The 12,924-nt window shown below is 47.9% G+C and overlaps 1 protein-coding gene across 1 annotated transcript in view; it reads left to right on the forward strand.

Moving 5' to 3' along the window:
- The window catches only part of LOC306694267 (transcription initiation factor TFIID subunit 4), a gene marked incomplete at its 5' end in the record, with an annotated part of 79,750 nt that overhangs the window by 5,137 nt on the left and 61,689 nt on the right, over positions 1-12,924 (forward strand). The window contains 5 exons of the mRNA XM_079157040.1: positions 5,436-5,591; positions 6,844-6,999; positions 7,832-7,954; positions 8,322-8,411; positions 9,259-9,462. Of these exons, the coding sequence (XP_079013166.1) occupies positions 5,436-5,591; positions 6,844-6,999; positions 7,832-7,954; positions 8,322-8,411; positions 9,259-9,462 (729 nt within the window). The remainder of the gene's footprint in view (positions 1-5,435; positions 5,592-6,843; positions 7,000-7,831; positions 7,955-8,321; positions 8,412-9,258; positions 9,463-12,924) is intronic.

Below are 12,924 nucleotides of genomic sequence, written 5' to 3' on the forward strand. Positions count from 1 at the left end.
TAAAGTTTTGCCGCTCCCCAAATCCAACATCCGCCGTCCTTCACCGAGGCGCTGACCTCAGACCAGAAGTTGGCACCGCAGAACCGCTTCCCTTCGCTTCAGATTCTTAAGGATGAGTTAAATGCGAGAGATTGTATTCTGCCAGTTCCAGTTTCGCGTTCTTTTCATTTTGATTCCCCACAATGCAAAAGGTCACGAGAGCAACCGTGACTGAAAGTGTCACATTGCACAGACACACTTTCTGTACATTTCGGTCTTTTATGAACGCCACAACCGCTGACCTTTTTAGTCAAAATGAGTCGGACCGATTCCTTCGGAGGAACGCTGATCTGATTCTTACGGCTGATATCGGGGGGGGGGGGGGCGGGGCAAACACCTCATTAAGCGAGCAGCTTAGCTCCCCGCCAACTAATTGGGATGTGATTAACACGCTTTAGCCGTGTAATTATCAGAACGACAGAGCGTGCCCGATTATTTTACGTATAGATTAAACTGCGATTAATAGGTGAATTAATGTCTCAAGGCTCCTTAATGACTTCACGGGCGTCCTCTCATCACACTCTAACAAGCCCACTGAATCATTCATTGGAATTAGCTCATGATCACCTGTGGATACATCATTCACGGAGAGACCTGCGTGCCGAATCCACACCTTTAACTGGCTTTAATGATGAGATCACCGGGTAGTTTGTCTCTCGCTGTTTCTCTGCAAATCAAGCAGGAAATGGCCCGGATAAATATCTCTTCGGATTAGAGCATTTTGTCTTCCTCGTTCACCTCAGAACATGCAACACTGGCACATCAGAGGGGTTGAAACGTATACATTGGCGTGTTAGAGTCAGCATTCATTATTAGAATAAAAGAAAAAGATAATAATGTTGCATTTCATCCTGTTTTGCAGCACGGTTGCTCAGTTATTTTTCTCTGTTTTGAAAACTTCAGAAGAAGACCATGCCCAAGCCCAAGTTGACTTATTCAAACTGCTACCACCCGAAACCCAAATGCTGAGTCATGATTCGTGCAGATAGTTAGTTCTCTGTCGCAGAAGATGAACGAAGATCGAAAACAAAAAAAATCGGATTTGCGGAGCGTGAACCAGCGAATCTGGCACAGCTCAATTCAGTCGACGCATCGATTAATCGAGTAATCGTTGTGGTCAGGTGACGTCCTCGTTTGGAGACTATGCGCTCAACAAGCCCTCAAATCCCAACTCAATGTTTTGGAACCGAGCTTTGACTTTCGTTACGTTTTTCCAACGTCAGCGGGGAACTGTGAGGAAATGAAATTGTCCTCTATTGTCAAATACTGACCCGTGATCATCTAATCCGTCTGGCACACAGTACAGTATACGTACAAAAACTTCATCTTGTACTTTAAAGTGATAACATTGAGTTTAACGATAACTACGGACATGTTTTTTTAAATATTGCATGTTTATAGTCATCTGGTCAGACTATCGATGGCATAATACAGTAATAACTGCTTTAGAGAGAAGCCTGTTTTCCTTTTCAAGGCCAAGTGCTGGATTGGACCTCAACAGTTAGTCTTACAGCACACTCTTTGATCCGGCCTCTCAAGGCTGCAGTGAAGATTCCCCCCTAAAGACTTTCTTGATTCACCTGAGATCTCCCGCTCATCACATCACGAACTGCAACGACATAAGTCGGACACCAGAGAGCAGCATTCCACTATCTTTCTTTCTTTCTTGTTTTTTAATTCAGCTAAACTTTTCCTCTTTGCTTCGACCTCTACTTCTTGAATTGAACTGCTTCCTGCTCCCCTGACACTCTCCACAGTGAGACACGTGCTACTATTATGAGAAACACAGCCCCACAGTGCCAGCCCCATTCATGGGACGCATGCAGTGTGTGCTGCATTGGTGCATCTATGCAGTATCACTCTGCTGTGTGGTGGTGGTGGGAGGTTTTTACCTTCTCTCAGGTAGTATATCGCTGCACTACAGGCCGAGCTGAAAGAGGCCACGTAACAACCTTTTTGAAACTGACATTCATGTTTCCTAATCGATGGAAACAAGTTCCACCCTCGTACTTTTCGCAGCATAAAGTGATGCTCACGCAGACTCCACAGACGGAAGTCCGCATCAGTTACACAACAGCACCCCCCTCCTCCCCTCCCGCCTCCTGCACTCGCACCTGCATCCACTCCGATGCGGAACACCCCCCCCTTCCTTCTGCAAATAAAGAGACTCGCAGACTGTCATCGCCTCTCACCGCCGCGCCTGTGACAAATTAGCCGGGCCGCGGCGTCGCCGACTCGACAGGAAAAGCGGTGGCAGGGAAAAAATGAAAGGGAATGGTGTTTATTCCCAGAGCTCAGCCCCTCCGTCGGCCTGTCACTCTTCCCGTGACCCCCCGAGGGGAGGAACGGAAGGCATCCCGAGCTTCCTTCCTTCCATACCTGTTAAATCATTCATCATCCAACTGCCTGATTATTTTACAAAAGCTAACAAGGCTTTTGGTTTTCTCAGGAGCGTGTTCGTGTGCAAAGAGGGGGGGAGGGAGAGAGAGAGAGAGCGAGAGAGAGACAGACAGGGGTAGAGAGAGAGAGGCATCGCCGGCGGCGGGATGCACCCCGTGGCTCTCACCGGCACCCCCCCCCCCCGCTTCCCCCCGACTTCTCAGTGCAACATTCTTTTGGATCGCACACAAAACTTTTTTTAAGCGGTAGGGAAACTCCCTCCTCCTCTCTTATCCTACTTCTTCTCACCTCTTTCCCTCTGTCCTTGGCATGGCTGTGTGTCTGCGTTTTGTGTGCAAGACAAATGGTGTGTGTGTGTGTGTGTGTGTGTGTGTGTGTGTGTGTGTGTGTGTGTTTGTGTTGGCCCGCCTATGACTGGAGGGTTGTGTGCCAGAGGTCGGGCCATAGGCCCTGTTGGGTTGTCTCGGCCCACAGACAGGATAGCAACCAGGAAGTGTGTGTGTGTGTGTGTGTGTGTGTGTGTGTGTGTGTGTGTGTGTGCACCCACCGCCATTGGCTTCTGCACCTTTTAATATGATAATAATAATAATAAACAAACTCCAGTTATGACACATTTCAACATCAACCTTTATCAGAACCGACAGTGTCTCCATTTCAACCTACTTTGAATGGTACACATCTCATTATTGAGTGTATTTGTCAAACACACCAATGGGTCCCATATACTGTACTTTGTGTGTATATATATATATATATATATATATATATATATATATATATATATATTATACACGCAGATTGAAAGAGATGGCAGACAATGTCAGACTCCAAATAAAAACTGTAGCACCTACAAATCAACACGAGACATCTTGCTTATTTTGTGCATCAATTAGCAATGAAATGCAACAACGCACCAACCCGAAGAAATGCTTGTTTTGGGGGGGGGGGGGTTAAAAGGGGCTGGATCGTCAAATTACAGCTGAACGCCGGCACTTAAACCTCCTGGTTTTCGAGTCCACTGTGCTCGAGTGAAGTGCCCGTCAAAACATACAATAAAGGAATCTGTCCAAATACCCACAAGCACACTGTACATGTAGGGGAGCGTGAGCAGCCGGATCTCTCTTGTTTATGTCCCGCATGGTCTGTTTGTACTAACTGGGAGGTTTTATTTCTCTGTCGTGTGTCTTCTGTGTTCTCCAAGCAAGTGTCATCAAAACAGTTTCACCACTCTACTGTAGTAATCATCTCCTTATTAGGGGGGGGGTTTAAGATTCAAACATGTCTGCTATGTACCTGTTTCTTTGTTCCAAGAAACACCGGTCTCTACCAAACCACCATAATCATCATATCTCATGTCTGCATTTCATAGTCAACCGCTTGTACGCGCTTTAGAGGTGACACTACAGTTGATACGCGATTTTAACTAATTGATATCATCATGAGACTTCCCCAGTTGAAGACAATTATATTTTGTTCATCAAATATGCAAATGAGGCATTATCTTTGCAAATTTGCATACATTTCCAGAACAGAAACGTGAGCATTGGATGAAGCCAGCTTCAAAATGATTTATTAAATCTTTTTGTTGATGTATGTGAGTCAAAGGTTTTTACAGACGGGATTATCTCTTAATAAAAACCCATTTCGCCATGTTTTTAGAAATCAAATATTGTATACATCAGGCTATGAATGATATATGAACACACCCCTCTGTAAAAACCTTCAGAATACAGATAGGAATGAAACTGGAAGGTTTGGTGTCTGTGAATGCTAATGAAGTGGAGATTTCTGGCTCAGAGTCTGAAGTAAAGACATGTTTTGTAAAATGGCATACATGTTGAAGACACTACACTACTAGTAGATATCACCATGAAACTTGCCCAGTTGATTACTTACATTAAGACAATCATTTTTTGCATTGCAATTTTTCCCGAAATGTTATGTTTAAATATGCAAATGGGGCATTCTCTAATGGTAACTTTTGGTGGAAATCTACGGACCAAATAGACAAAGTAGTATGTGCTTTCCACGAGTCTGAACGAAAATTCTATTGTCTCCATAAACCTTCACTGTTATGCAGATGATACCCAATTATATCTATCGATCACGCCAGACAAAACCAACCAGTTAGCTAAACTCCACGCAGGACATAAAAACTCTGATGTTAAACTCGGACAAATCTGAAGTATTGTACTTGGTCCTGAACACCTCCGATATGAATTATCTCATGATATAGTTACTCTGGGTGGCATTGCCCTGGCATCCAGCCCCATGGTAAAGAATCTTATCTTTTGTCAGGATAAGTCCTTTTAACTTCCGGATGAAACCAATTTCAAGGACTGCCTTTTTTTCCACCTACGTAGCGCAGAAAAAGTAGTTCCTGCATGTGTTACTTCTAGACTAGAGAACTGCAATTCATTATTTTCAGGCTGCTCTAATAACTGCATAGAAACAGTGTTTAGCCTGTGGTGTCTCACCTTAAATACCGGCAACTTTGTCATGACCTACAGTTATCAATGAATCAACATTTCTGTATCGGGAACGCGAGTGGCAGATTTCTTCAGGTTGCGTAATAGGTAGATGTCATTGGTGTGGTTCGGTCCTGTGGACACACATGTCCCCTCCCCGCCTGCCATGAGACTCCAGCAGTGTGACACACCGTGACAGACTGCAACCTGACCGACACATGCTTTTTCTCCGTTTCACCCTTTTCGACACCACCAACGTGACGCCGCCCTTCTTCGTTCCTTCCCGCCGCCGCCGCGACCTGTCCTCGTCCATCCGCGAGGCACGCCGCTGCTCTTTTCTTCTTCTTCTCTCTCTCTCCTCCACTCTTGCCTCTGAAACGGACGCACGCTCACCTCCGCCCCCTTTCTTTCTCTGCATCCCTTGTATTCATTTCCCCCTTCCTCGCCTGCTTTCTTTGATATCTCTACGCTCTCTGTTTCTCGCTCTCTCTCTTCCTCTTCCCCTCTCTCTCTCTCTCTTCCCTGCAGTCTTCTGCGACCTCTCAGACCACCAGGCAGTGCCCTTTGACCCCGGCCAAGATGGTACCGTCTCCCTCTCCCACCCAGTCCAGCCCTGCCCTTCAGACCTCCTCTTCCTCTTCTTCTTCATCTTCTTCCTCCTCCTCCTGTCCTGCACTCCGCCCAGTGAGACAACCCTCCTTACTCGCCTTCTGTGCCGCTTTATGTTTTCTTTCAAAAGTACTGTTGGATTTGTTTGCTGAGAAAAATGTGAAGAATGAAGTATAGAAGCCCCGGCTGCTCCTCACGAGCACTGGTGGAGATAATATTTTCAGTTAAACTCTCCCACTTCTGAGGAACCGATTTGGTGCCTTTCTAGACCTTTTCCCTGTGTTTGTGCGATTTCTCATCATACTGTACATACACTAAGTGCAGATCATAGACTGTACATAAAAGGTAGGCAGCATGATGTCACCCATTGGTTTGTTGGACTGCTGTTTTGAGGCCTCGAGTTCACCATTTTGGCCATCGCCATGTTGTTTTTTTGCAACCAGTGAGCGGAGGTGACCATATTTGGTACTGCGGAGGAGTGACGTAGAGGCTCCGCATACGGTAGTGGTAGCGACCTGTCAATCACAAGGTGGCCCCGCCCTAAAGCATACTCCGCTTTATGGTCTATTTTACTCTCAATGGACCAGAATTTACTACATGAACATCATGCTGTATTTAAGAAGACTTGAAACTAGAGATTGAGACCATAAACTCATGTTTCCAATGTTTACTGAGGTAATAAATCAAGAGAGAAGTAGTCATTTTCTCATAGACTTCTATACAATCTGACTTCTTTTTGCAACCAGAGGAGTCGCCCCCTGATGGTCAGTAGAGAGAATGCAGGTCCAAGGCCGAAGATAGCCGCTTTGTGCAGATAGAAGTGTATTTCGGCTCGCACCGCGCCGCAAGGCCGCATCCACGTATGTGGCTTGAGCGACCAGACCCTCATGCATTTTCAGGGGAGCATTCACACCTGTGTTTAGAGCTGTCCGCTTTACGATTGCATCACATATTTTCCTCGCCAAGTGTGAAAAACAGGCCCTGAGAGATTCAAAAGAGGTGGTGAGGGGCTTTTGGAGTGAGAGACCGCTGATGGCACCTTGATAGGAGGCGTCCCTTATCAGGTAGGTGACTGTGAAGAAAAGCTTCGACGGCCTCCTGTCTCTCCCAGCCTCTAGCGTGCCACCGCCTCCCCTTTCTCCCCCCCCAACCCCTCCCTCACTTGTCTGTTAAGCAACGTCCAACGAAGTCAGGACACCAGATGTGACAGGGAGCGCCGCGGCGCCTGCCTCCTGTTCTCCGTGGCCTTGCTGCGAGCGAGGCGTCACGTCCTGTTTATCTCTCTGTCTCTTCCTTGCCCCCCCCCCCCCCCCCCCCCCTTCCACAGAAGGTCCCCGCGGCGCCGGCCGTGGCAGTGGCGGCTCCGCAGCAGGCCCCCGTGGTGGCGGTGGCCCCCCAAGCCCCAGCCCAGGCAGCCTCCCAGCCGACGCAGCCTCCTCAGACGGGCATCGCCGCGAACCCCGGAGGTCCCATCGTGTCCCAGGTCTGTTCCCTCTTTCTTCCCCCCCGCCGCCCACACTTCACCCTCCAGGGCGCAGGCAGGCGCTGTCACACGTCCGCCAGCGGCTGCCGGCTGTGTCACAAGCTCCAGCCTCTCCGCCCCCCCCCCCCCCCCCCCGGACCCAGCAGCCTCGCCGCCTTGTGCAGCTGGCCCCCCGCACCGAGAGTCTCACACATGCACACACACGTTCACACTCGTACGTTCAGACGAGCGCATGCAGACCCAAGGACACTCACAACAATATTCAGAGACACACACACAGACTTACAGATGCAGGCTTACATGCATATTCATAATCGGCACAGAGGTGCAGATTCACACACACACACACACGCACACACACACACACACACACACACACACACACACACACACACACACACACACACACACATCTCCATATATATCTATATTCAGGCCGGAGAGCCCTCTAAGGCCACAGTTTGTCGCCGCTGGCAGTTTGAGTAGACAGGTGCCATGTCTCATTTGGCTACAAAGATGACCGGGCAGCGTGCTGATTCTTTACCAGTCCTAGTATTTTCATTCTGTAGCATCTCTGCTCAGTATTAATAAAAGAAGGGCAGCATAAATAAGTTCCTCTCTGCTCAGAATTTGACCCGGCGCCTTTCTTTTAACACCAAACTCTGATCCTAACATCGGCACTAATCCCAGCATCCCAGTAACAAAAGAAGATCATTTATTCAAACGTTGCTGAGCACTCCGGAAGCAATATTTGAGCAACTTGTATCCCTTGCTGCCAGCTCTACTCAGATTCCCCTCATCGGGTGAATAATCGTTTTCTTGCCTCTGACAGGAAATGCAGGAGAATGTCAAGAAGTGCAAGAATTTCCTGGCCACGCTCATCAAGTTGGCGTCCCACAACTCTCCGTCCCCCGAGACCTCCAAGAACGTCAAGTCTCTGGTTCAGGACCTGCTGGTGAGCGTTTTAAAAAAATGTGCGACAGACGTCATGGAAGTATTGTGCTTGTGTAGTTAGGAGAGTTTATCTTGGTGCTTCTTTTCTATATCCAGATTGAATCCAGATTGAGAATATGCATAGGAGTCAGTCAGGAGTGGACGCCTTTCGTGTGTTGTTGTAATGAATATGTTAGACCTGTAGATGGCAGCATGAAACCCTCATTGCTCCAGTTGCACATTGATGAGCTGCGTCCTGAGGTGCTAGGATTGGAGTTGGGGATGTCATCATGTTGCATTCAAGTCACCGCGTTGTGCTCTAACTTACTGTGTGGGCTGTCTTGTGAACTGGTGTTACCCCCCCCCCCCCCTCTTCCTCACCTTGACAGGATGCCAAGATCGAGCCGGAGGAGTTCACCAGCCGGCTGCAGACTGAGCTCAAGTCGTCTCCGCAGCCGTACCTGGTGCCCTTTCTCAAGGTGTGGTCCTGGCTTCTAAACCTTTTATTTTATTTTATTTAATTAATTTTTTTAACACTTCTCCAAAACCCTGATTTCTAAATGTCTCTTTTAAACTGGCTACTAAACAATTAACCTTAAGCGTGCCATCTACACCTCTCTCATAAAAGTGCCCTTGTTTTTTAGCTGGGGCCCAACTTTGACAGATAACTGGGCCCCTCAAATTCACCCCTAAAATCAAACCTTTTTCCTTAACTGCTCCCTAACCTGCCCCTTAAATCACTCCCTAAGCGTGGCTCCTCAAGCTGGCTCTCTCATGTATTCTCCTAAACTCACCCCCTAAAGTAGCCCTTTCCCTGGCACCAAGGCCAGTGATGGCCAGGCCCCTGACAGTAGAATGATACACACACACACACACCTCTGACCTGACTTCTGACTGTGTGTGACAGTGGCCCCCGCAGCCGTCCCCGCCAGCAGCCGGCGGTGTTTTCTCCAGCCAACCGCGATGAGCGTCAGATCAAGGCCGCCCGACGCGGCCACAGACACACGTTGTCATGCAGCGTTAGGCCGCTTACGTCAAAAGAATCTGCCTGAAATAGTCGGTGCGGGGCATCGGCTCCTCAGGTTTCGGCAGTGGTTATCAGATAACGTGTTTCATGTAGGACATGTTTACGACGTACAGTATAAAGTGAGACATCTCAGCATCTTTACCCTGTAACCACGACAACATGCACGCTAAGCCAGCCAGTGACCACACCACCATTTGCTTTTTTTCCCCCCAGCTGTGCGTGCATGTTCATTCTCTCACGCATGTGTGTTTGTCCGCTCTCCGACTCTAAACCACCGACCTCTCTCTGCCCGTCAACAGAAGAGCCTCCCGGCCCTGAGGCTGTCCCTGCTGAGCAGTCAGCACACCCCGACCCCGCAGCAGGGAGTCAAACTGGCGCCCGGCGGCCCCCCTCCCGCCGTCGCGGCCGGGCCAGCTGTCCACGTGCGCCACCCCAACAGCGTCGGCGTCACGACGGGTGCCGGCGCGCTGCCCGCCGGGACGCTGGGACATGCAGCTGGCGTGGTACGTACGGAGCCGACCGGGCGGACAGTGCACACGCATTGTTTGCATCTACAGTTTAGATTTGAATTGACTCGAAGGGGATCCAGAGAGGAGCGGAACACAGGAAGTACAATGCATCGCAGTCCACAACAAGAGCAGTAATTCAAAATGTGGGTGCAAAGTGTGTGTGAGCTACAGAGGTCAGGTAATACATGTGAGGAAAAATATTTAACCACAGTATTCCTGAATTCAGTGGGGAGGGGCTGGAATGTGATGGATGTTTCAATGGGTCTTATACAAGGCTGAGTGTCACAGTGCTGCAGTCACACAGCCACCAGTCGGTGAGAGTCACACCCAGCTCAATAGACGCAGCTGAGACAAAAAGAAGAAGTTTCAGTAGTAGTAGTAGTACGTGGGCTTAGGATTCCAAGTAATGCATATTGAATTGTAAATTGTTAAATGTCATATAAACAAGATCAAGTGTATCCGTGCAGACTCGGGGGAAGCGCATGCACACCCTTTGCACCAGACCCTGTTCCCCAACATCGACTGTGTTTCTTCTTTGCCTGTTATTAGAGTTATTCCTTTCAAGTTATCTGATACTTTATCAGTTAAGCTGTCTAAATGACACAAGCTTGTTTAGTTTGTTTGTTTCACAGGCTCACAGGATGTTGTTGTTGTTGTTGTTGTTGTTGTTGTTGTGCCTGGGATCAGCTGACCAAACTGTACGAGTGGCGCGCCGATCAAAAGCAGATGGCGGCCCGAGCACTTGACTCAAAGGCACCTTGATGATTACTGTCTGTTACTGTTTTGCCCAGACTTTAGACAGGCTGATTAGAAGAGCGCGACCGTGGAACTTTTTGGCCGCAAACCAAACTCTTCTTCTTCCCTTTTTTAAAATGCCTCATTTCATTTATGCGTACAGCGTATTCATGTGTTTTAGGCCAACAACTGACCCATCTACTATTACTGACTATTACATTGTCGTTAAGTATGATATAAACGTTTAACGTCATCATAACCTACACTAGTTTCAATAACATTTAAAATAAATTGTATTACTATTATTTTTACTTTTGTTTATTATAAATATTTGGGCTTTTCTCATTCAATCATCATTTTCTCATCAAGTGATACTGTGATAAGTACTACCTGGACGCTGTCTTGGTTGAAGCTCCAGTGGTGACGCTGTGACGGCGGGACGGACACGCCGCTGTCCTCCAACTCCAACTTTTCAACAACGAAATAGTTTGCCACTAGAATTATTTGAAGGACGACATTAAAAGTTTGACACATGGGGGCTTTAAGTGCAAGTCTACCAGGGTGCGTTCTGAGACGATGGACTCTCCTCTGGTTGACTCTACTTACTACTGAGGATGAGTGCGTGTGCTCTATCCCAGTGAAACACCCCCATTGGTCAGCCGTTCCCCCTGGCAACCTGACGAGTAGTACCCAAGGTTACGAGCAGTTCGTCCAGTGACAGTGCGGGGAGGGTCCAGCAGCAGATGGGTCAAGCGAGGTCAGACTCAGACTGGTCTGGTCTATGGGGGGGGGGCTGTTGGAGCTGGAGGGTTCTATCTTTCTCTTTTACATTATTTTTTTTCTAACTAGTTTTTCTTTTTTTTCTTTTTTTCTCTCTCTTGCTTTCTCTCTTTCCCTCTTTTTTCCATCCTCTGCTCGCTCTCTCTCTCTCTCTCTCTCTCTCTCTCTCTCCATCCCGTCCCAACAGTTTCTCTCACTGTATCTACCCCCGCATCCCTCCCTCCCTCCCTCCCTCCCTCCCTCCCTCCCTCTCTCCCTCCACCCGTTAACCGTTGAAGGGTGAAGCAAGGTAACTAGGTCAGCCCCGGGTCAATTTTTAAAGCAACGTGGCGGCCGCAGTCCATGTCCAGAACAGGCCTCTGCTGTCTCTCTCTCCATCTCTCCCTGTCTCTCTCTCTCTCTCACGCACACACACACACACACACACACACACACACGCATGCATAAAACACCAGCATAAGTTATCACACAAAACATTAGTAAATGATCGCCCCCGGCACATCAACAGTCTGAAAGCAGACGGCTATGCTGAATTAGGCTCTCGTACCACAGTAGCACGAGTAACATTTCTTACAGTAGCACTAGTGTGGAAAAGTGGAGCGATTCTAACTTTTACCACTATTACTACCATGCATCTGGATTTTCTAAATAATTCTGTAACCAGAGGTGGTATGATGTAGTTTGGATTGTTTTTATTGCAAGATATCAGAAATATATCTAATTATATTGGTACTTTGAGATGATTTTGTATTTAGATTTTGAAAAGAATTACAGTTGTAATGAAGAATTGCCGGACCTCAAACTTCCTCAGGGCAAATGCCTTGTTTGGTGGGGAATGAATGGAGACTAGTAACTAGGCCACATCACTACACACACAGCAGTTTGTTCTGCACTGAAACAACGGGTGCAGATGTTAAAAAAAACAATATCATTGGTAACAACCCTGTCCTTCAAATAATATAACAATATCAGAAATCGTAAGAAGGTCAACAAAGCTAAATAAGAACAACTGCAACCTCATAGGCTACAACACATGTGTGCAGCCGCTGACTATCAGCCACAGATGAGCGGGGCGCACCGTGCATGTGCGCCGACACGTTCTTGCAAGCGCTACCAGTTGCGTGGGTCAAATGCGCGTGGTCTTGAAATTCTGAAATATGAGTACGATCGAACGGAAGAGGTCACTGCGGAGACAACTGTCAAACACGCGTGCTCCACACAGGACGAACATGCTGCTCCACACAGCTAACGCTAATAGAGTCTGTTATTGAGGAAGCAGCCGCCCTTTAGGAAGAACACCAGCGCTGTGGAAACCATTGGTGTGTGAAAAATGTAATGTCAGTTTTTATTTACAGTAATCATGCTGGCATCTGTCATTTAATAGTCACTTTGTTTAAAAGTAGAAGAAAAAGATCATTTTGAAATGAAAGTTTCAGTGTCTTCCTCTTTAACCCCCCCCCCCCCCACACACACACACACACACACACACACACACACACTCCCTCTCTTAACTGTGTCGCCTGCTGGCCAGAGGTGCTCGCTATCTCTTGCCTGCACTGAATGTATAACTCTCTCTCTCCCCCCCCCCCCCCCCCCCCATACCCCCTGCACCCCATTTCCCTCTCCCTCTCGCAAGCCCCTGCAGTGGATCTCTAGGAAAAAAATGGCCTCTGTCCTTTTTTTTTCTTTCTTTTTTTCAAAGCAGCCTGAACAGTAATATAGCATGTGTCAGGGAATGGAAAACAAGGCTAAAAAATATGCAGCAAGAAGCAAACTAGTAGGAATGGATGGCTGAGCCCGAGGCCGGGCCCGTGGCTGCTAGCAAGGAAGGAAGTGACTCTAATAGCCGAGCACAGCACACCCCTCCCCCCCGATCCCCCTCCTGCTCCTTCTCCTTCTTCTTCTTCTTCTTCTTCTAAACTACTTTTTCACCGCAGCCGT

The sequence above is a fragment of the Pholis gunnellus genome (assembly GCF_910591455.1).
Source record: "Pholis gunnellus genome assembly, chromosome: 1".
Lineage (NCBI taxonomy): Eukaryota > Metazoa > Chordata > Actinopteri > Perciformes > Pholidae > Pholis > Pholis gunnellus.